The 24,043-nt window shown below is 35.9% G+C and overlaps 2 protein-coding genes across 8 annotated transcripts in view; one reads left to right on the top strand and one right to left on the bottom strand.

The window, feature by feature from the left end:
• TPR9 (Tetratricopeptide repeat (TPR)-like superfamily protein) overlaps nucleotides 1-2,172 on the top strand; it is a 28,355-nt gene extending 26,183 nt beyond the window's left edge. For 3 of the 5 annotated variants that reach the window (XM_088717950.1, XM_008815601.4, XM_088717949.1), the window contains one exon: nucleotides 1,293-2,172. In XM_088717950.1, coding sequence (XP_088574076.1) covers nucleotides 1,293-1,508 — 216 coding nt within the window. In that variant the 3' untranslated portion in view covers nucleotides 1,509-2,172. Of the gene's footprint in view, nucleotides 1-1,106 lie in introns of all 5 variants that reach the window. The other 2 variants (XM_088717952.1, XM_088717951.1) reach the window with 2 other exon arrangements.
• Nucleotides 2,173-4,563: 2,391 nt separating this feature from the next.
• Nucleotides 4,564-23,650, bottom strand: LOC103724369 (putative LRR receptor-like serine/threonine-protein kinase At1g63430). Of its 3 annotated transcripts, none has more exons than XM_008815600.6 (13): nucleotides 23,433-23,650; nucleotides 23,037-23,169; nucleotides 22,608-22,679; nucleotides 22,365-22,508; nucleotides 22,142-22,270; nucleotides 19,946-20,062; nucleotides 19,809-19,873; nucleotides 13,302-13,547; nucleotides 12,991-13,196; nucleotides 12,775-12,907; nucleotides 12,523-12,680; nucleotides 11,167-11,382; nucleotides 4,564-5,025 (listed from the first exon to the last, which is right to left on the bottom strand). In XM_008815600.6, exons 1-13 carry the CDS (start codon nucleotides 23,524-23,526, stop codon nucleotides 4,780-4,782), a joined length of 1,959 nt encoding a protein of 652 aa, XP_008813822.3. In that variant the 5' UTR covers nucleotides 23,527-23,650; the 3' UTR covers nucleotides 4,564-4,779. The 3 variants fall into 3 exon arrangements, with proteins under 3 accessions (XP_008813822.3, XP_088574079.2, XP_088574081.2); XM_088717953.2 differs by lacking the exon at nucleotides 4,564-5,025 and adding an exon at nucleotides 9,152-9,379; XM_088717955.2 differs by lacking the exon at nucleotides 4,564-5,025 and adding an exon at nucleotides 10,546-10,843.
• Nucleotides 23,651-24,043: the final 393 nt, after the last annotated feature.

Raw genomic sequence — 24,043 nt, 5'->3', positions numbered from 1 at the left:
TGGTGAGACATGGCCAACTATTTATATTCAACTAAGTTCAAAGTTAGTGACACAAAAGTCTAAATGTAGTTATTTTTGACTTGTAAGAAGTGACATTTGAACCTTTTACCTAATGCTAATTTAATGATGTCGTTCCCATGAAATGAGCATAAGCCAGTCGCCCTACATGGACGTTGTAGAGGAGATCAAGAGTGAGGGGCGAGGATTAAGTTTGCGTGCCATTGACATGCTGGCCCAGCATTGGCATGATAAAATATATTCTGTGCCAAGCCATACCAATGCTTGGCATGCTCTGGCACCCAGCTAATATCATGCCGGTGCCTTGGGTTGAAGGAATTTCATATCATTCCAATATGATTAAATCATTGCAGTAAATCACTTTCAAGGAATTTCATAGCATAAGCAGCCAGAGGTGAACGTAGTAGAACTCATAGTCTGATTAGATCTTTTAATAACGAATCTTTTGTGTTGCCATTTGCCTTTTTAACCCAAACTTGGAATCTGCCTTGATGGTGTTGCCACCTTATGTTCTTTATTCTTTGTTAATAGGAAAAGATTTCGTTAAGCAATAAATGACTTGGGTTAGTTTGTTCCAATTATATGCTATATGTGCATGCAAAAAGATTTTGAAGCTTAAGTGCACAGGAATCCTACTTGCTTCTATCTTTTTTAACTGGTCGACCTGGGGGCTTGGATAACAATATACCTAATCTTTTACATCTATGAAGTAGGTTGCACAGTGTTGCATGTGGAGGTTAGAAGCTAGCATGACATGCATGTTTTCGGAATTTTTCTAGCTATCGGCATTAAAAGTTTGAACTATTTATAATCACTGTTGCTCCAAAAACATTGTTACACCTAGTTCTTCAGGATTCTTAATTTCTGTATTTTTTCTTTTCAATCTTGATTTTTTCCTGCCTGCTGTTCCATCTTGCTGGTGATTATGAAGGCGACCATTTTTTTGTATAAATGTTTATGAAATGCTATTTTTCATTTATTTCTAAGAATAGAATTGTTCCACACCTGTGATACCCAATACCTTGGATACTTGAATTAACTCAGAATTTTGAATCATATGCTTATTTTGATGCTTTCCTTGAACCAAGGTTTTAAATACCAATGGGATGGCAGGGCATCCAACCGTCTGGAGTGTCTAAATGGCACAATTGAGAAATGGACCAAGATGGGATGGAATATCCACCATACCGAGTTTTTAAAACCTTGCTTTGGATATTCCTACAGTAGAATATTTTACAAACATTTTGGTGCACTTTTCTTTTTTTACTTGTCAGATCCTCAACAAGCTTTATCATGCCGAACATATTGTCATCGGCCATGAGTTGATGAAGCTTACCTCCATTCAGCTGTCCTTGGATGATCATGCTGCTGCTCGTAGCAGCATTAAACGAGCTGAAGCAATATTTTCACTTTATTATGGATCTCACGTGACCAAAATATTTCCATATATAGAAGCACTTAAGAGAGAGGCTGGAAGCCTTGCTTGTTGAGAAGGCCCACTCAATTTAAGCATTCATGCTGGTCGCATGAGATTTGAGTCAGTGCAGCAAGACTTTTGTTTTGTTACATCAGATCAAGCAAGTGCTTGCAGGTTTGAACGTGTAGGAGTCCCAGGGTGCTCATCAAGCTGCCAGTGTTGTAGAGCAGGCCTTGCTCACATGCCTATACTAAGTGAAGCTGTTTAGGCATGTAAAATTGGCATCACAACTCTTCAAACCTGTATGCATGGTCAAATGTAAAGGAAAAATATCTTTCATATCAAAAAAAAGGAAGGGTGGCATCATGTTGGATTTTGTCTACTCAACAATCGAAGTAGAGCGAGTGCAATTAAAGAGGTTTATGGCAAAATAATCCAGGACCGAGGCTGACTGCGATACTTGGAGGCACTCGATTGGGCTCTTACTGAAAGCTGTGCGGTAAATTAACTGTATGATGGCTGAAAGGCTTGGATTTGCGAGATGTCAAAATCTTTTCTATTATGGTGAGAAATGCCTTCAGCGTCTCAACGTTTGACTACTTGATCTGTACTCCAAAGTCTTGTTGCTACCCGAACAGATATTGCTTGTGAGAACTTTTCCGGATGTCCTAGTTTCTGATTTAATTAGTGGACTTGATGGAATTTTTATATAATGGCTGTACTTAATTAGTAACAAACATGATTCGATATTTTTGCAATCTCTGCTATTTTAAGTTGCATTTTCATTTAGATCCGACTTTCGAGTAACTATTAGAAATAATGTTGTCACGCCTGCCTCCGCGGGGCACGTGCAGTACCCAGAGCCCACGTGGGGGCCACATAAGGAGGGAACATGGGGTTTTTTATCAGATATTGTTCGGTTCTGGGGTCCGTATGTGCGACGCATGCACCGCTCAGATTTCTTCCTGGTTTTGTTTTCCATCCAAAACACATCTGCGGGATTTAGAGACACTCGTCTCATATGCCCAGGCTCTGGAATGAATTTTTCCGATGTAGGACTATTGGATCTCACATCTTTTCCACCATCGTATAAGAGCCGTCTTCGGCTCTGATATCAAATGTCACCCCCTCATCTCTGTGGGGCACGTGCGGTACCTAGTGTCCTTGTGGGAGCCACATAAGGGAGGAACACGGGGCTTTTTTGCTAGATATTGTTCGGTTCTAAGGCCCGCACGTGCGCCGCACGTATCGCTCAAATTCTTCTCCGGTTTTGTTTTTCATCCAAAATGCGTCTGCAGAATTTGGAGACATCCGCCTCATATGTCTAGACTCTAGAACGAGTTTTTTCGATGTGGGACTATTAGGCCTCACATCTTAACCATCATCGGACAAAAGCTGTCATCGGCTCTGATACCAAATGTCACGCCTCCGCGGGGCATGTGCGGTACTTAGTGCCCACGTGGGGGCCACATGATGAGGGAACATGGGGTTTTTCTACCAGATATTGTCAGGTTCCGGGGCTTGCACGCGCTCCGCATGCACCGCTCAGACCCCTTCCAAATTTTGTTTTCCACCCATAACGTGTTCGTAGGATTTGGAGATATCCGTCTCATATGCCCAGGCTCTGAAACGAGTTTTTCCGATGTGAAACTATTGGACCTCACAAATGTAATGGCATCTGATTTTCTTTTATAGGTGACTGATAATTTATTTGCTTGCTTCAATAAGTTCTGATTCGTATTAATTAGTAGAGTTTAATGAAATGCAAAAGTCAGAACCTGTATAGACGTTGCTTGGCATGGTGACACATTGGGCGTGCGTGATGGGATGGGTGAAAAGCAGAAACAGGAATGATGATTGAGAACTGAGGCTGAAGGTGTTAAGATTGCTTAAATTCTCATTGTACAATAAAAGTTTATCGCTGTTTAAAGATTAAAAAAAAAATCTAAAATTTATATTGTACAATACAAGGTTAGTTGAATCAGTATCGAAGTCTGTGTTAGTTGGCTATTGGTTGGTATGCGGTGAACCAGACAGTTATCTCTGGTTTTTGGTTTGGCGTAGCTTATGATTTACACTTGTTTTGTGATTCCATGTCACAAATCTCTGAAGTGAATATTTCTCCTAACGTATGTATCAGTGCAAGATACTTAATATTAGCATTAGAGCAGTCCTATTTGATTTGAAGAAGTGCAAGTTGAAGCTGCATATACATGTCAAGATTTATTTCTAATTGTTATATCACAATTAAATGCCTAAAAACATAGAATTTTGAAGTTGTATCAGACCTTCGTTACAAAAATTCATGCTGAAAACTAAATTACTAAAGGAATTTGTTGCAATTTTTAATAATTATGAATATTGACATATTCAATTATTTTTCCAAGAAATGGTTAACTTATAGATCTCTCTTTTCTATATAAAACACCTAGGTTGACGGACATAGCCGCTTACAGCTTCATTAAAGGATACCAAAATAATTTAAACTGAGGCAGAGTTCTTGCCAGATCTCAACCCAGCCTTACCAGGGAAAGATAGCAAACTAGAAATAAACGGGAAGGCAATATAACCTCACCAAGTTGATAGAAACTTCTACACAGCTGATTGCACTACCTTGAATCCAACATCCCTTTACAAACCAACTTCAGCAGCACGCACCACAGAATCAGCTTGAGCTTTTACTTCCTCATTTTGTGGGGTCTTCAACACCTGTCACTGAACTTACATTGCAAATCAAGCATTTTACTCTGACATTCCAGTTTCTACTTCTCAAGTTTCAGGGGGAAATTTAAAATATGTTACACTTTACAATTAGATTTGATCCAGTCTTCAAAATGTAATGAAAAACTCATCGTTCAGAATAATACACAAATCTCTTACACTCTTGAATGCTGTTATACAACTTTAGAATTACTAGGTTATAATAGTGTATCATCTGAAAACTTTTTGATCACCCTTCCATGCCTAAAAACTTCATATTAAATAAATTATCCTTTTCTTGTTCAGCTCATATGACAACAGTACGTGTGGATAAAAATAGCAAATTAGCTTGCCAATGGCAACCTAAATTTGTGTTAATCTTATAATTCCGAAAACAGAGTTGTATTGAAAAGCAAACAATATGGGGCTCGATAAAAATTTCCAGGGATTTTCATTAAAATTTAAATGACGTGTATACTCATTAATCAGCAATGTACAGTAGACGCCAGATGCTGTGCAAGTGGCTCTAAAGCCTGAACATGCAACACCATTGTATAAGAAAGTAAGAGGAGGAAAAAAGAAAAAGGAAAGAAAAACAAGGTGTTCTTATGTACAATTTGAATTCACAGTTTGAAGACCGACAACTACGAGGATAGGGCTAGCTCTGCCCACACCAAAGGAGACTCCTTGAGAAGGGCAGTTGCCGAGGTGTCGATACCGTCCTCCAACATGGCAGTTATTATCTGCATTGATGGTCTCTTAAATGGTTCACGTTCTAAGCAGAGGTTCACGACACTGCATATTATGGAGAGGTCATCAGGCTTGACATTTTTCAGATCAGGGTCTACCAATTTTCCTCTCTCTTCCGGGTTCTCCAAATACTCCCGAGCCTATAACAGAGGATAAACTTGGCATTTATCAGAGTGATACATCAGCATATAATTAACCAAAATATCAAATTCAACATAACTTAGTTTCTTCATCACTGGCTATCAATCATTTAAATGAAGATTTTTCTTTTTTTAAAATCTGAACAGTCCTTATATAATTTGACTGCAAAGCACAATAGAAAGAGAGCTAAATTTCACAGGAAACAAATCCCTTACCCCATTAGAGAATCCATTCAGAAGCCTTTACAAACTTTTGAAATGATATATTAATATTTCATGGAAGATAGTGGTTTTTAGAAAGAATGTCGTAGTTTTGCTCATTGGACTTCTTATTTAAGTGGGCACATATTCATCTGACTTTTGTAAACCAAATTCCATGTTTCATTTATGGTTGGGCAGCAAAGAACAATACTCAAAAGCTGAGCAGACATTATAGTGGAGAAGTTCAATAGGTTAACTGTTCCTAGGGCCATGCCAAGTTAAAGCCTCTGCATATTTTTACCTAACCCATGTAATATGTGAAGAACAAAACAAAAAGGGAATTTTGCATAAATGACCACTCTTTCAAATTTGCAGGAATGGCCATTTTTATTTCTTTTTGCAGGATCGGCCATTTTCCTAATCTCTGACCAAAGTGTCCTAGCCCCATTAGCAATTAACAATGTGCATCCAATTATCAAATTTTGCACTCTAAAATATTAAATATATGCACCAATTAATAAAAAATGTGCAACTTCATTACAGGTGCATATACCAATCCTCTTTTTGTTCATCAATGAATATGTGGATTGGCTAAGTCTAATGTGTGCATGTGAATCACACCTTAGATTATCTACCTATTTATCTGTGTACCAGATAATTTAGATGCGTGCAACTAGTTATTCTAGATTTAATGTGAACAACTTGTTCAGCCTAAATGTGTTCGGTATGAACTAGTTAGTCCAAGGATTGTTGTGCCAGCCTAAATGTGTTCGGTATGAACTAATTAGTCCAAGGATTGTTGTGTCGGAACTAGGGCTCGGACCGATTTCCTAGAGGCATGGGTCGGTATGCCCCTATTCCATTCCATGCCGGGCCTGTACCGACACAGTAGATGAGGCGGAAGAGAGGAAGAACTAGAAAAAGAAAAGGAGAGAGAGGAGGAGAGAGAGAGGGAGAAAGATAGAGGGTGGCGTACAGCCGGGGGGCCGCTGGAAGGGCAGAGAAGGGGTTTTGCCCTCGGATCTCCTGTTTCATTCAAAACAGGATCCCAATGGGGGCCCTTTTTATTTTTGCCCACTTCACTGAAAAATTTCAAAAATAAAAGGGGCCTCCTCTGGGACCCCTGTTTCAAACGAAATAGGAGAACCGGAGGCGGAACCTCTTCCTTGCCCCTCTGCTCTGCGCGGCTAATGCCCAAGGAAAATAAAGAATAAGACAAAGTAATTCAGTTAGAAAATTGAAATGCATAAATAACAAAATAGATAAATAAATTAAAAGCAAATCTGAAATTGAAAAGTGGCTAATGCCCAAGGAGAATAAAGAATAAGACATCTATATGTCTGACAAAGTTTATAAAGAATGGTTCTCTCTTTACTGGACCTGCTATAGTGGTTTTGTAAGGGTTGGATACATGCTAACTCTATATTTGGACCAATAAATATCAAGCTTAATAACTAAAAATAAATAGAAATGTTTACCATACTATTTCATGTTTATTTAGATATATTTATATGGAAAACTTATTGCTAAATAAATAGGAAGAGTTAGCAGAGTTTTAGAAGCGAACATTTTCTATGATACACCTCACAGATTTAGGAGCGATAGTGACATGGCTGTTTGTATTTGGACCGTACCATACTAAGAGAAAATCAGTACGAAACTTAACTTCAAGTTGGTACAGGCCCCGTACCATCCTGTACCAAGGTGTACTGCCCTATACCTCGGCGTACCGACCTGTATTGAGGTGTACCGAGATGCATACCACCCCATACCGAGGTATATTGATTTGTATCGAGGCATACCGAGATAAAATTGAAAAAAAGGTTAGAGTGCTATTTCGATACAAGAGTGTATTGTACCGAACCGAATCGATAAGGTACCTAGTACCGCGATTTCGGACCTTGGTTCAAAATAACTATTTATTTTGAAGAACAGTGATAAAAATTAAATAATGGCCATTGTTTCATGTTACATGAACAAATTTCTTAAGTATTTATAGACGTTTGAAATGGTATGAAATTTTAATTTTTTTAGAATACCTATTTAGTTTGAAGAATGGTGATAAAAATTAAATAACGGCCATTGTTTCATGTTACATGATATTATAAATCAAGATGACTGGAGAAAATACTGCCATTATCTGAACCCTAGTATCTACATTTGTAATGTAGTAGAACGGACCAAAGTAATGTCCATTGTACTGTTATTCAGCCATCATATTAAGCCATGGTTTCTTCAAATTTTAAACATACAGCAAGAGGCAAGGATTGAAATTTTGGCCAAGAAGCATGCAAAACTTTCTGAAGTGTTTGGTTTCAGTCAGCTTTTGCCGGGTTTTCATCTAATTTTGGTTGGCTCCACCAGTTTCTGCTGAAACTGATTATATATGCTATTTTTGTTGATGATGTGAATGATTTTGACTAAAGTCAATTTTCAGCCATATTTTCATTTATTTATTTAAAATTAAAAAATAATATGGATGACAAATCTAACTTATGAGAAACAAGTTCTTTCTTAACATTAACCATATATTTGATTTTTTTTTAAAATTTAAAACCATTTTGGTGGTTTTAATAAATTAAGAAGAAGGTAGAGTTTCCTAGATATAACAGAATATTTTGGGTACCAAAAATAAATTTTAAAGAGAAATAGGAGAAAACAGTTCCAGATTTACACTTGGATTAGCTACATGTTAGATTAAATCCTTAAACATTTAGATTATATATATCTGACTGTAGTCTTCTTCATACCTAGTAGATGATAATTTGTACACCGCCATTGGTACTTAGCATGATGGTAATTATTATAGGAGCTTCGTATGGTTAGAACGGACCTGAAACCAAAGTAATGTCCATTGTACTGTTATTCAGCCATCATATTAAGCCATGGTTTCTTCAAATTTTAAACATACAGCAAGAGGCAAGGATTGAAATTTTGGCCAAGAAGCATGCAAAACTTTCTGAAGTGTTTGGTTTCAGTCAGCTTTTGCCGGGTTTTCATCTAATTTTGGTTGGCTCCACCAGTTTCTGCTGAAACTGATTATATATGCTATTTTTGTTGATGATGTGAATGATTTTGACTAAAGTCAATTTTCAGCCATATTTTCATTTATTTATTTAAAATTAAAAAATAATATGGATGACAAATCTAACTTATGAGAAACAAGTTCTTTCTTAACATTAACCATATATTTGATTTTTTTTTAAAATTTAAAACCATTTTGGTGGTTTTAATAAATTAAGAAGAAGGTAGAGTTTCCTAGATATAACAGAATATTTTGGGTACCAAAAATAAATTTTAAAGAGAAATAGGAGAAAACAGTTCCAGATTTACACTTGGATTAGCTACATGTTAGATTAAATCCTTAAACATTTAGATTATATATATCTGACTGTAGTCTTCTTCATACCTAGTAGATGATAATTTGTACACCGCCATTGGTACTTAGCATGATGGTAATTATTATATGGAGCTTCGTATGGTTAGAACGGACCTGAAACCAAAGTAATGTCCATTGTACTGTTATTCAGCCATCATATTAAGCCATGGTTTCTTCAAATTTTAAACATACATCAAGAGGCAAGGATTGAAATTTTGGCCAAGAAGCATGCAAAACTTTCTGAAGTGTTTGGTTTCAGTCAGCTTTTGCCGGATTTTCATCTAATTTTGGTCGGCTCCACCAGTTTCTGCTGAAACTGATTATATATGCTATTTTTGTTGATGATGTGAATGATTTTGACTAAAGTCAATTTTCAGCCATATTTTCATTTATTTATTTAAAATTAAAAAAAAATATGGATGACAAATCTAACTTATGAGAAACAAGTTCTTTCTTAACATTAACCATATACTTCATTTTTTTTTAAAATTTAAAACCATTTTGGTGGTTTTAATAAATTAAGAAGAAGGTAGAGTTTCCTAGATATAACAGAATATTTTGGGTACCAAAAATAAATTTTAAAGAGAAATAGGAGAAAACAGTTCCAGATTTACACTTGGATTAGCTACATGTTAGATTAAATCCTTAAACATTTAGATTATATATATCTGACTGTAGTCTTCTTCATACCTAGCAGATGATAATTTGTACACCGCCATTGGTACTTAGCATGATGGTAATTATTATATGGAGCTTCGTATGGTTAGAACGGACCTGAAACCAAAGTAATGTCCATTGTACTGTTATTCAGCCATCATATTAAGCCATGGTTTCTTCAAATTTTAAACATACATCAAGAGGCAAGGATTGAAATTTTGGCCAAGAAGCATGCAAAACTTTCTGAAGTGTTTGGTTTCAGTCAGCTTTTGCCGGGTTTTCATCTAATTTTGGTTGGCTCCACCAGTTTCTGCTGAAACTGATTATATATGCTATTTTTGTTGATGATGTGAATGATTTTGACTAAAGTCAATTTTCAGCCATATTTTCATTTATTTATTTAAAATTAAAAAATAATATGGATGACAAATCTAACTTATGAGAAACAAGTTCTTTCTTAACATTAACCATATATTTGATTTTTTTTAAAATTTAAAACCATTTTGGTGGTTTTAATAAATTAAGAAGAAGGTAGAGTTTCCTAGATATAACAGAATATTTTGGGTACCAAAAATAAATTTTAAAGAGAAATAGGAGAAAACAGTTCCAGATTTACACTTGGATTAGCTACATGTTAGATTAAATCCTTAAACATTTAGATTATATATATCTGATGTAGTCTTCTTCATACCTAGTAGATGATAATTTGTACACCGCCATTGGTACTTAGCATGATGGTAATTATTATATGGAGCTTCGTATGGTTATGAAACTTCATACTAATATATTTTACTACTATTAGACTTGTAAATTGTCAGGCTATCAAATAGTAGTTCTTTAACACTTCATTGTTTTTCCAAATTTTTTATATCTCTTCAAACTTTCGGTCTTTAAGCTCAAAAATACAGAACACATTTTATTGATTTCAAATGATGCATTATTCTTCAAGGCTGTGTCATATTTGTTTCATTCGCTAATTTTATTTTTTTTTATTCTCCATAATGTTTTCATCCTCTTTTCTTATTCTTCAGCCAAAATACTGAAAACCAAATTTAAACTAGTTTAAACCAAAACTTGGAAAAAGTGAACAAAACCACAACCAAAATCAAGGTTTCAAACTTTGCTGATGATAACTTCATGAGATTTAGAGACTACAAATTTAGCCAGCAATGCGACCCCTAAGTCAATAATATTGGCCTACCTTGTGCACATATGCATATAACAAATACAAGAAATCATGTCTATGACACAAGTTTGTGATGTGCCAGTCAAACACTGTGACATGGAAATGCATGAGCAAACATTTATTATTTGGACGTTCTATCGACTTGTGATAACTGCACTTGTACAAATGATGTATAGAATACCTACCTACCCGGCAGCATAATGGAATATATAGCAGATTGATTGCAATAGGACGCATTACATTTTAAACTTCACTAAAGGACACTACCATTCAATAGTATAATAGTTCACCGAACCATTTTCTACGAAACATGATTTCAAACTGATCAGTGCAGCTTCTCATCTTGTTAAAATCAACAGGTTCCCATGCATGGCCATCTCATATTCAAGCTATCCCTATTTGAGAAATTTTGTATGAGAAATAGTATCATCAGTTTCATTGGTTAATTTCAAAGAGAGAAGTTTTGACAGTGCAGAACTCGATGAATTCTGCTATTTTGGGACAAAACACATTCAGGGTGGCCAAGATGGATGGTAAACTGAACTTGAACTCCATGATGGATATTCATCAATAAATTCATCAAGTTGTACACTGTCATGACACTTATCTTCTGCATGAAAGGAGGAAATGAAAACATTTCATGGGATGATAATTTCAATAGGGTTTAAACTTGATCTGGTGATTCTTTTTTAAAAAAAATCTGATACATGTTGCTTACCCAATCTACCAAGCACCCTCTGTCTTTGCAAAACGGAGGTCTCCCGCTTATTAGCTCTAGCAGCAGTACTCCAAAAGCAAATGTATTTCCCTGGACATCCATATGCCGTCTCTCTAAGGAAATCATAGGTCCATGAAAAGGCCCTCCATTAATGATGTAACCAGAGTCTGCTCTTGAATATGGAAGCATTATTTTCCACCTTTCAAAATCAACCAACTGCACAGATGAAGGTAGAGTTAAGATTATTTCTTTCCATGATTAATATTCAAAAAGTTTCTTTCCACAATGCATGAAAGGAAATGAAAGTAGATAAACAACAGTGAAGTATGACAATAACATCCAACATAATAAAGTATAGGAATGGCCACAATGCAAGGAACTGATCAGTTCTCTACGACCTCGTTACCAGCTATCATTCATGTAGATGACAGTAAATAGTCTGATGGAATTTAATTTCAAGCAAAGAATTGTATTGCTGTTGATGATAGAAAAACTGGAAGTAGATGAACTGCAAGTAAATCTTTCTATCTACATTGGTTCACAAGAATATTGTCCTAACAGTCTCAATGAACTTAATGTTGATTAGATGTAAAGCCACCAATAAAATAAGGTTAGATCCTTTATAAGTTGGATTCTATTGGAAACCCAATCAAACTTTTTTGGTAGTTTAGCATTCATATGTCAAGTTTTCTTCCAAATGTGTAGACAAGGGTAGACAGCATACATGCACAATTGTTCAAGTTAGCCAGGTGCTGAGCAAGACAGAAAAAGCCACAGCCCATAAGAAATACGATTCTTGTAAAAGAAAAACAAATCAAAAAATAAAAAATGAAAAAGAAAATGACTCTTAAATGCCATCCTGTCTATGTGATACAAGTTTAAGTTGATCAGGTTGATCAAAGCAGGGAAAAAGAAAATGAAGAAAAAGGAAGGGGAAGTCATGGTTGCAGATGTTCAGAACCTGCTCAAGCACAAACAAGTACAATGCCAGAACAAATCATTTAGAATAATGACTGTTTCAAGTCCAAACATTCAACCAACTTGAACTCAAGCCAGTATTGGCCTTATGCCAGAACAAAATTCTTTAGAATATGAGTGTTTTTGGTTCAGACATTAAGAACCAACTCAAGTCCAAGCCAGTATTGGCTTATGCCAGACCAAATCCTTCAGAATAATGGCTGATTCAGGTCCAAGTTCTAGATGCTGATCCAGATCTTTTAAGATGAGAAGCATACCAAATATGGACCAGCCTATTAGCATGCATGCACTTATACTGATCTTTTATTTTCTAAACCATGACAGATTAAACCAGCAACTGCATCTAACAATCTCCGACATGCCAGACATGATAGATACCTTTGGAGAGAAATCTTCAGTCAGATAAACTGCACTGGAGGTTAACTCAGACATTGTGAATGGAGGCTGCAATTCAGTATGTAGATATTTTAGTCCATGAGCAATACCTACAGCAATTTTCATTCGTCTGAACCAGGATAGCTGGCATCCATCACCATCTACAACAAAAGTGCATATTAGATTCATGAGCTCCTATAGCATGTCAAAATAAGCAATCCCCTCAACAAGAAATAAAATATTATTCTGACTCACAGTGCAGGTGCTCATACAGTGTCCCATTTGATGCATATTCAAAAACAAGCATCCTTGAAAATGGCTCACTCTCTTTGCAGTAGCCTAGCAACTTTGCTGTGTTTTCATGATTTAACCTAGACAGATCTGCCACCTGAAGCACATACAGTGTCTATTTAACATTCTTAAGTTATGTGGGTCCCTGGAATTCAGAACAGAATTTGGTGGACAAATTACCTCATTCTGAAAGTAAAGCTCAAGGTAACTTGTCCAGTGATCTTCTGAAATACTAAGTGATATAACAGCAATTTCAGGCCCATCCTTCGCAGTACCTTTGTAAACTACACTATCCGGATATGACCCAATTATGTTGCTGAAATCTTCACAAGCTAGTTCAAGCTCCTGGCGGCTTATTCTTAATACATTTTTCAGTAACTCACCATCTGTATGCAGCAATATCATCAACCAGTGACATAGATCCCATTGTATTAGCATCCAAAATCAGAACTGTCACTAAGTAAAACAATAAACACAATGGTATTGCTTACCAATTGATATTGTTTTCTGGTCCTTCCAGTCTGTGGTTCTTTTCCATGGAAGAATAGCAGACGATTTAGCTTTGCATCTCTTAAAAGCAGCACTAGTACAGGTTATTAGAAAAAGGACCACAAGAGCTCCTGTTATAATTTCCAGAATCAGAAGCCACACTGGTTCCCGTGGCTTTTTGTTTTTTTTCCCCTCATAGGGACTATTGTTTGTGTCACTGGCAACTTGCTGGCTATTTGCAGAGCTACCTAAAATGAATAGAGAGCACATTTTCATTATAGAATCACATAGAAGAGAGTTTATGCAAGAAATGGAATCTGAGATGCTGTATCATAATGTCAGATTCAAGGTGTACTTTTACTTTATTCAAGACCTCTATTAGCCGTTGCAAATGCTGTCTTCTACAATAAAACTGTTCGGTAGGTGCTTTGTAATTAGCCCCCATGCCAGTTATAATTACATCTGTTCAGGCAACTCAGTAATACAATACTTGCATGAAAGACCCAGCATAACAAGTTTTCCATGTAAAGCTTATCAAATGTTATATGGTCAATATGTAAAACTAAAGCTTAAATAATAAGGAATGAATAAGGCACCAGCTATTATCTCAGCTGGTTGGCGCTCCTATCCTAATGGCTTGCTATTAGGGGAGGTCCAGGGTTCAAACCCCGGTGGTGGGACATTACCATCATATTGCTATGAGCTTGAGGGGCACTAAAACATGGTGCTTTGACATTACAATCTTGATCTATCCATTGCAGACAGTCATTACTTTAGTACCAACTATAGAAATTTTACTGAAACTTGAAACATGCCTCAGGCAATCTTACTATGTGAGCTTCACCACCCAAAGTCTCACATTATATACTATCCGTAAATGTTGGACCATCATATCTATGGGCATCAAAAGTATAGAAATTTTTTGATTGGAAAACACTACTTAGAGTCAAAAGCATCCAACTCCAGACGTAACTACTGCAGTGTCGTGCCACTCTGTAGGCACCGGCAAGCAGAAAAGTGTGTATGTTCGAGTTCCAGGGCCATGTAATTTCATATCTCAAAGTCCAGTTAGCATCACTCTACTATGTTTGAAATATAAAAGCATTCTATTAGCCTTTGGTGCGCCATTTAAGTTCTGTAGCCATGCTTATGTCCTAATTTTTCAAGAAAATCAAAACTTGTGCACAGATTCATATCAGATTTATGACAATACAGTTATTTAGATAACTTAAGATACGTACCTAGGGTTTGCTGAAGTTTGCTGGACTTCTAAGGTTTGCTAGTCACATGCTTGGAAAGAGTATTAGCACAATTTTGTGGATACGAGGTTTTAAGGGGCATATTTTTGTTTTTTTTTTAAAAAAATAAAGATCTAATACAAGAAGTCCCATTTTGGCCTTTTTGTTTGCAAGGAAAACAGCCTGAAAGTAATTTTTTATTTTTAAAACTCAGTTTTCTGTTCCTCATTTGGTAAAATAATCTAAGAAACTTCTCATAAAACCTGGAGAAACTAGGCATTTCAAATTTTGCAAAAATCTCCAGAAAAAAAGAAGAAGAAAGGACCCATAGAAAAGTGAAATTAGGGTTTGTTGCTTAGAGGTACAACACTATCACCTCCTCCAAGTGTGGGCTTCTCAGCTCTCACCGCTCCTCTCTCTCTCTCTCTCTCTCTCTCTCTCTCTCTCTCTCTCACTCTTTCCAGCACCCATATCCCCACCTAACCCACCCTAATCTCAACCCTCATGACATTTCCCCTAAATCCTTCCTCCATGCCCATTGCCCTCCAAACCTCTTATCTACTTTACCACTCACATCACCAAATTGACAGCCAGCACTGTATCACCAACTCTTGTCATCCACCACCACCACCACCCAATCCCCAACCCTTCACACATCTACCACCACCTCAACTAGCACAACCGCATCTCCTATGCTTCTTGTTCTCCACCCCGCCACCATTACCCTACCCCAACACCTATCCCTCACCTACCAACTCTCTCAGCCACCTAACTCTCAACCTGAATAATGTTAAGCCATGCCAAAATCCATCAGTCTATGCCTCCAACCACCCCTTCCCCCCACCCCCCACCCCCCCACCCCCCCACCCCCACACACACCCAAAACGGGGCACCTGGGAATATTGTTTCCTTTACAAAGTTGGGGACTTTAACAACATTATCTGATTGCCCTATTGGCCTATGCACAGCCTTTGCTAAAATTCAAAATCGAAAATTAGATGTTACAGGAACAAAATTGAATTATCATGAAACCAAAAGGCCTTTTTTTTCTTAATCAAGTATGTAATACTGACAAGACCTCCATCGTAATAATAAGGGTGACTCAAAAAAATCCTTAATTGGTTAAAAACCATAATGGCGAACAGCAAATCCCACATGACACTATCCATGTACTTGGTAATCAATAATTGATTATGTTTGTGAGCTATAGGACAACCAAAAATTGAGTTATTGATCACAATATTTGCTGTTCAGGCAAGATTATTGAGAGGTAGTTAGGAATGTATTGAAAGCTATTGTCTCCTTAAAAGGCTCTCATGCAAACCCTAAAACTTATCTATGCTAGATAAAATAAAATATGATGCCCAAATTGGTGAATAGCTAATTTTTATTATCTACAGGCAATGTATGAAGACTAAACTCCAGTTTTGGTTTCACTTCAACTAATAGACTTTTAGTTCAGTGCTTACGGTTGGAGCTTTAAATTTTCAGCAAGAAAATAAATAAGTTTTATAAATAAGAAATATTAAAAATAAAATATTAGATATAAAAATATTAGAAATAAAACATAAAATGAAAATTAATACAAGTCAATAAAATATGTTAGGCATTATTTTGGAGTATATTGTTTTTGGACTGTAACCAGACAAGATATCAAAGAATGAAAAATGAATTAGTTAAAGCCCATGATTCATGTCATAACAGCTATCATACAATTGTTTGATGGAAAACTACTGATACCAACCTAAAGAAATAAGAAAAATTAACATATCCATATTTATCATCTAGAAAACATTATTTGTCCACAAAATATATCTGAGAGGAATACACTTTGGTTTCTGGAACTTGAAAGCTAAAGAGGAGATTTTAGCTAAAACCTTAAGTCAAACCTCAAATCTCACAAACTCTTTATCCATTAGGGCCAAAATACACTAAAACCTTTTTCTTTCTCTTCTAAAAAATCTCCTCTGGCCCCAACCCCCTCTTCACACATAAACACATGAGAGAGAGAGAGAAAGAGTTCTCAAAGGTTACTAAAAAAAATAGATATGGAAATCCTTTTAATTTTCACAATACATGAAAAATATAAGTGTAAGGTCAACAAAAGGCATTCTAAATTTAGGGAAAAGAATAAACAAACAAAAAAACCAACAAACTGCCCATATTTTTTATTTTTTAAAGTTAGACCTTCAAAATTAACCTCGTTTTTGTAGTAGTGTCAGGCAACTGAAGAGCTTCATTTTTATTTTTGGAGTTCCAGCTAGAACTCAAACCTATGGCTACAGGAAAACGACACTTTAGCATGTCAGGAATTCTTAATTAAACTGTTATGGTCTTTCCAAACACATATGCCTACCACAATATGAGTGACATTGTTGGTAGATGGTTGATTATCATAGACCTCCTTAGAATGTCACGGGATGTCACGGGCCTCATGGCTGCCATAACATTTTTCCTTCATTTCTCTAATGCATAGACTGTTTGGGGAGATTTGCAAATGAACGTCATTTCTATGTAGTGCCCCAGTAAAACAAAATGATTCTAGAGTTCTAGTTCACAGTTTCATGGCTGATGTGTACAACACGTTCCATTCTATTATGCACAACAAAAGGATGCATGCAAAATGTAGTAAAATAATTTCTAGTTGATGGTAAATGCAAATTACAGCCTACATCATTTTTCCATTTTGTGGCATACAATACCACTAGAAAATTTTCAGCATACAAAATCTGACCAAAAGCTAAAAGGAAGTTTACAACCTTGAACACTCTTCCTTATGAACCTTCATAGAACATGCTTTTGGAGTGCTGAACCAATGTTTTAGATTGTTAACTTTCCACTAGCATTTCTTTTACCTGACTAAGATGGCATAGTTCTTGTGTGATGCACATTGAACAATCTTATAATGAGGGTGTCATCTAAAGATTATGCCATTAGAGCTGCAAAAAGGCAGCATGTTACTTGTCAGATCTTACCATACACCAGCAAGAAAATAAAGTAAAGAGATCAAATAGGAAATCAGAAGGGAGAAAATCAAATTTTGCCTCACAAGCCACAACAATTTATTTTGGTAGGATGTGTATTTATGGTAGTTGTACCTCTGTTATTTAGTCACACAAGAACAATGCATGTACTAGACTATAACTTTTACAATTCTATGGTTTTATTAGAATAATGAAATCCGTGCAATGTATTTGAGCTTTGTGCTAACATTATTTAATGGTTTTATCTTAACTGACCCATTAATGTCTTCCTCCTTTTTACTTTGGCTTGGAATTTTAAAAATTGTATGTTTGGTTACATATCATGTAAGAAGAATGCATGTTGTTAACTATATAGTTAAGTAGTTTACGTTACTATGATCAAGGTCTTTATAGATTAACAGCAAGATGTAATACCTTAACAAGGCCTTGATTTCATGTATGAGATGATTTTTTGAGGCATTGATGAGATGATAGGTTCCCTTTCCCATGTGTAATGGATGCTGCTTAAGTTAGAATGAGATGTCTGATGTAATATAAAATACCCAAGATGGATAAGGCATTGCACGAAGCTTAGTCAAGGATTAAATGCAATGCCGGTTGACATGGCTTATGACATACCATGCCAGGACTAGACCAGCACATGGCGTGGATGCATGCTGGTGCATACATGCTCATGCATGCTAAGCACTAGCAAAACACAACATCAGCATGCAACATTTAAAACCATGAATTCAATCCTTAAGGCAATTGAGGCAGGATTTGGCTTCTGGTTTCTTTCTCCTTAGATCAGTTAAAAGACACAAAACTAGGGGCAAGATTTCTACAGTAGTAACTTGGCATCAGCACTTGTGTCTGCTATTAATATTGATAGACTGATACCTGACAGCATGTCTAGTTGAGATCACACTGTTGGGATAACTGTGTTCTCATGATCTGTTCTATTCTGCATTACCCCTATCGGAAGGACCCATGTATTTTAGTATCGGTCATTATCACTTTCATAACCACTTATAGACAAGATTTATGAAGGAAAAAGGGATTTGAAATAAATGGAAGATATGCAGGAATGGAAGCATTGAACAGTAAAAATATGGGAAAAGAGTGCAAGACAAGAATAAAATGGATGATGATATGGAAAATGAAATAACCTAGGTTGGAACAAAATGATGGTTAAGTCAAGTGCCAATTTAAGTATATCAACGTGAGTAATACCAAGGTTTTTAAAACCCGACATGCTAGTATCTTGGTCAGTGCCCAATACCAAGTTCAACCGAGATATCTGTTTCTCTGGGCTGAGATGAAAAGTCCAGCAAAAATTCAATAACCGAGATGTTCTGGAATCTCCATTGATATTTTACCACTTAAATACCAGAAGATGGGCCAATATAGTAAAAGCAAGATCGATTATCATACTAGCTAGATTAGTTAATTTAAGTTAGGAATCCCTATTTCTCTTCGGACTATCTCTAATCTCCTCTTCTATTCCCTTTCCCCAACCTATCCCTTCACCACTGATCAGGCTGCCCCACCATCGATGCCCACCAGCCTGACCATCAGCTTCAGAACTGATCTGATAAATGTTTGGCCTTCTGTTGGGTTATCAAATTATCACCCTCTAGACTACCTTCTCAGTCCACCACTGGTAATCGCTTCTTTGCCTCCTGTCGCTCCACTGTTCCTTTCCTTTCTCTTATCTTCTCCCTATATCTCTCTAAATCCCTTTTTTCTTCCCTATCTTGTTACTCTTTTCCTTCCTTTTCCCATCCCCACACATCATCCCTGCTTCGCCACCCTCAATTATTCCAACAACTGTCATCATCGTCCCAGCACAGATCCCTAATGTCTAAATTAATGATTATTATCCAAAACTAGTAAAGAAACTATGAACATACAATGTTAAATAGTTAATAAAAGATGAGAAAATATCTGCCAATATGTGTATATTATATCGGCCATTATCTCGGGTTATATCAGTTCATATTTACCGAGATAATAAGGTCCGAGATTTTACATATATTGATATAAACAGAGATCTTGACCAAGATGAGAACCTTGAGTAATACAGGTAATGTTTGTAAATTTGCAAAAAGATTCACATATAAAATGAGTGATTTCACAACAAGATGAACCATTTAGAGTCTAAAAGCAGGGATCTCTGCCTGTATTTTGGAAAAAAATATTTAAAAAAAAGTACTTTGTGAAACTTCTCCCAAAAAAAGAAAAAATAAAAGAAAAGAATAAAATAAAAGGAAAGAAGGAAAGAGCTTTATGAAGGGGTGTAGCCTACATTGTTGAGCAGAGCGTTGTGAGACGGAGTGTTCAACTTGGAGGCAGTTTCCTTGGAAGCTTGTTCTGTGAAAAATAAAGCAAATCAAGTTCAGCTAGGACAAATTGACTGAATGGTATTAACAGAAAACTTTGTACCTGGGAAGATACTTCAAGCATAAGGGTATGTTCCCAACAAAAAAGTTGTTTGAGAAGTCTCCAACTTCTAACCGATGCAATCCGCATAAGCCAGTGCCATTAGTGTGGGAGGCAGACCTGAATTAGGAAAAGAACACAAAGCATTTAATCCTAGGTGAAAATAAATGCCAAATAATATCTTTCTTTAATAATATCCAAGATAGTAAATTTAAATGCAAAACATTATCCAACATTTTGAAATAAAGAAAGCCATCTTCCTTAATATAACATTGCAACATAATCTGCAACAAGCATCTTATTGAAATTTTCCTGTGAAAAGGGTTCCATATTCCATTAAAGAAAACTTTTAAAAGAAATTTGCAAGACTTTCTTAAACATATTAGTTTATATAATATCATACTTATGATACACATTGCAGGCCTCATTAGCATGATCGAGCACCCTACTGTCATTGGGAATATATGCAATGATGAATAGAAAATATAAGTGTTCCACAATGATGCACTGACTATTTAAACCACCAGACATGATCATTAAGTGGAAGTAACAACAAAATGTTTTCTCTTATCTGCCTTTCTTTTGACTTCAGTAATAACAAAGGTGGTCAATTGCTCCTATTTGCATATTTACAGTGAACGGTCTCATAAGCAGAACAATTGCTAGACCTATATTTGCACACCTCCATATCCTTTAGGAAACTTCTTGTTGTTGTGGTGCCTTGTCATACCCCTTGTATGTTCCGCAGAGAAGTAATAGATCAGACAACAATCACAGCAATCCAGAAATCTGCCTCTAGTAACTTTTTAATATCTTGTTCGTAAACACCATTATAGACAGGGCTTCTTAGTTTGTTTTCTGTTAAAATTTGAAAAAATTATGAAGGTTCTATAAGATATGATAAAAAATAGTGAATAAGCTAGAGAATATTTGACAAGATATGATGGATATTTTAGGCTAATTCATTATCAGAAATAATTGATTGTAATGGGTGGTATAAACTAGATTTGCTGACATGTGTACGTAATCAACCACCTCCAAGGGATAAATCTATCCTACTAGGATTCCATTTTTTTCAGCTGTTCAACCTCTATAAATAGAGAATTGCAAGGGTAATGATCATGCCAAGCAGGCTTCTCTTTCTCTTGTTTACTCTTACCTGATCTTTGACCTCTCTTACCCACTGCAAAGGTCCTAGGCTATCACACAGTTGTATCATTATGATTTCCACTGGTTGTAAATGGTGATCATGGCCCTCTCTCCAATCAATGCGCAAGCTGGCCTTTAAGGGAGGTTTGTTTTTCATGCTTGTTATCCAACTGAACTAGGAATATATCTTTTTCCATCAAAGTTTCAGATGCCTCTTTCTTTCAAAATAAGCATGAGTATTAGTGTGTAAATTGCAGATTTTGGTGCATATAAACCTGGCATGGTTTGACAAATCAACAGCATGCAAGTCTTCACTGATTTTAAGTGATCCTGCTCTCCTAGCTGATGTTGGATAAACTGTCATTATCACTGCCAGTTTTCCATGACAGTCTCCCCGTTATGAGCATCATTCTCAATCATAATAAGCATTTAAGTCCATTGCATCCCCATAAATGTTCAAGCCTGTCGGTTGTCCAAGAGGCCACTTTCAAAGTTTTGAAGTTTTGACACTTCAACTATCACAAGCACATAACTACTTATCTCTGTTATCTCATAAAAGTAGATGAGTTTGCAGACATTAAAAGATTTTATTGCTATCCTTTTTTTTTTGTTCTACTTATTTCATTATGGTCTGTAGCTAAGGAGGTCTTTGGCTTCCATTGTTTGAGAAGAATTTTGGCTTCATCAAATACATTTCTCCAAAAAACGTTGACATGCTTATCAGTAACCCTCATAACCAATTTTGTAGGGCATTAAGAAATCTAACTTTGCTGCTATCTCCACCTATATCCCTCACAAAATTCACAAACATTTCAAGGATAAATAGACATAGCAATCATGCAAAACTAATAAAGGAATCTTATAAGATAAAGTCAGAATATTTTCACTATATTGTGGTGCTAACTCTCTTAATTTGTAAAAATTAATTGCTTGGGCAATTGAGTTGGAGTATCATCAATTTCATGTGGTCCAATTCCAGCCTTAGGTTGTAAATCGAAACATAACAGAACAAATATAAAAAATATTAGAATATGAGTAAGCATCACTTACTTATTTAAATTGCTGCTTCCAAGAATGTCTCCATTAAGCTTGTTTCTATCTAACCATAGCTCAACAAGCCTCACCAGCTTACCAAGCTCGGGGGGCAAAGTACCAATCAGCCCATTAGACCGAATATTTCTAAGAATAACACCAGTAACAAAGACATTAGCAAACAATAAAATAATACAAAAATTAAGTAACTAAAATTGTCAGGATACAGTCTGCTTCTTACATTTTCACAATTCTAGTCAACTTTCCAATCTCAGGAGGAATTGGTCCAGATAGATGATTGAAACTCAAATCTAACTCAGTAAGGCTTTTCAACATGCTAAGTTGTTTAGGTATCAATCCATGAAAAGAATTATTACTCAAAATTCTGCAAAATAGGCATGCATCATCATAATTTCTTCCACTGAAGAAATCTTCAGACATAATTTATCAGAAACCAGTATGTAACAATAAACAAAACACATACAGTTTCTGCAAAGAATTTAGAGAGCCAAGCTGCGGTGTGATGAATCCAGTCAACGATGAATTGGAAAGGTTTCTGCAGAACCCAGGTCAAATATGTTACTTTTAAAACTTCTAAAATTCAAAATAATCAAAAGTTCAAGCAACATCTAGCGTGATATGTGTCATGCCACAAGCATATAAAGTTTAAGTAGAATTGATACCTAATCCACGAACACCAACGGTTTCACATAATGTCTTAGTAGGTTATTATTGCACACTCGAAAGTCTACTTTCAATCAAACACAGTAGGCACAAACATGCATCTATGAGTGCACTTAATCTTATAATCTATGATATCCTGACATTTATATAGAATAACTGGTTCAGTAGCAGTGTTCAAAAAAAAAAAAAAAAACAACAACAACAAAAAAAAAATCCAAGTGTTTCTTACAAGGCAACCACGCGAGAATCCGAGCATGAGATGCCAAACCAGCCACATGGATTTCCATTTTGGATGTTCCAATCAGATAATCTCGACAGAGGGTCATCATATACGGCCATCTTGAAAGCTTGCAATGCTGAAACTGTAAAAGAGAAAATAGAAAAAAAAAACAAAACAATCCAGTTCATAGAATCATCTCAAGATATGACCTTGAAGCCACAAACATGTAACCAAATTACAAATCTTCCCAGAAAGTCAAACAAAAGAGATCCAGAGCCAAGATGACCAAAAAAAAAAATCCCAACAAAAGTTTCAAATCTCGTAGCTACAAGTGCAACCATACACTGTTGCAGAAGTCTACCAGAAAAGAATCAAAAAGAGCAAGGGAGAAGAGAAAGAGCATACTCTCATCATCTGTAACGGATTCAGACGGCACAAACAGAGATTTCGAATCGAAAGAAAGAAGGAGAAGCAACAAAAACGCTGGAAATCTCATCATATTCTCCGCTCTCTACCTTCCAAACTTCTCAGAAATCAACATCACTCTTGAGACAAAAAAATAAGAGTCCAGGACATAGGAGGGGGACTAAGAGGAGTAAGAGCTTTGGGTTTAAAACAAATATATATATATATATATATATATATATATATATATATATATATATATATATATATATATATATATATATATATATATATATATATATATAGTGGCAGGGGAGGAAAGGAGACTACCGAATGTTTTATTGGTTGCCGAATTAAATGGTGGGCGAGGGAAGGAGGTAAATAACTTTTGCCTCGCAGTTTCACCGTTGGGTTCAATGAGATAAGAACAAGGAAACGGTAAACCCAAAATTTTGAATTGAACTTTCCATGGGGAAGAGTCATTTGAACGCCAGGTGGGTCACCATCCATATTATATCTTCATAATATAATATATGTGTTAGTTTTGTCACTTTGTGTTTGTTGGTTTCTCCTTACATTTGTTAAATAACAGCTTAGAAATTGCTTATTAG

The sequence above is a fragment of the Phoenix dactylifera genome, chromosome 3 (assembly GCF_051530095.1).
Source record: "Phoenix dactylifera cultivar Ajwa chromosome 3, Ajwa_hap1_PhDact_Kaust_v1.1, whole genome shotgun sequence".
NCBI lineage: Eukaryota > Viridiplantae > Streptophyta > Magnoliopsida > Arecales > Arecaceae > Phoenix > Phoenix dactylifera.
This window is presented reverse-complemented; position numbering and strand designations above follow the sequence as displayed.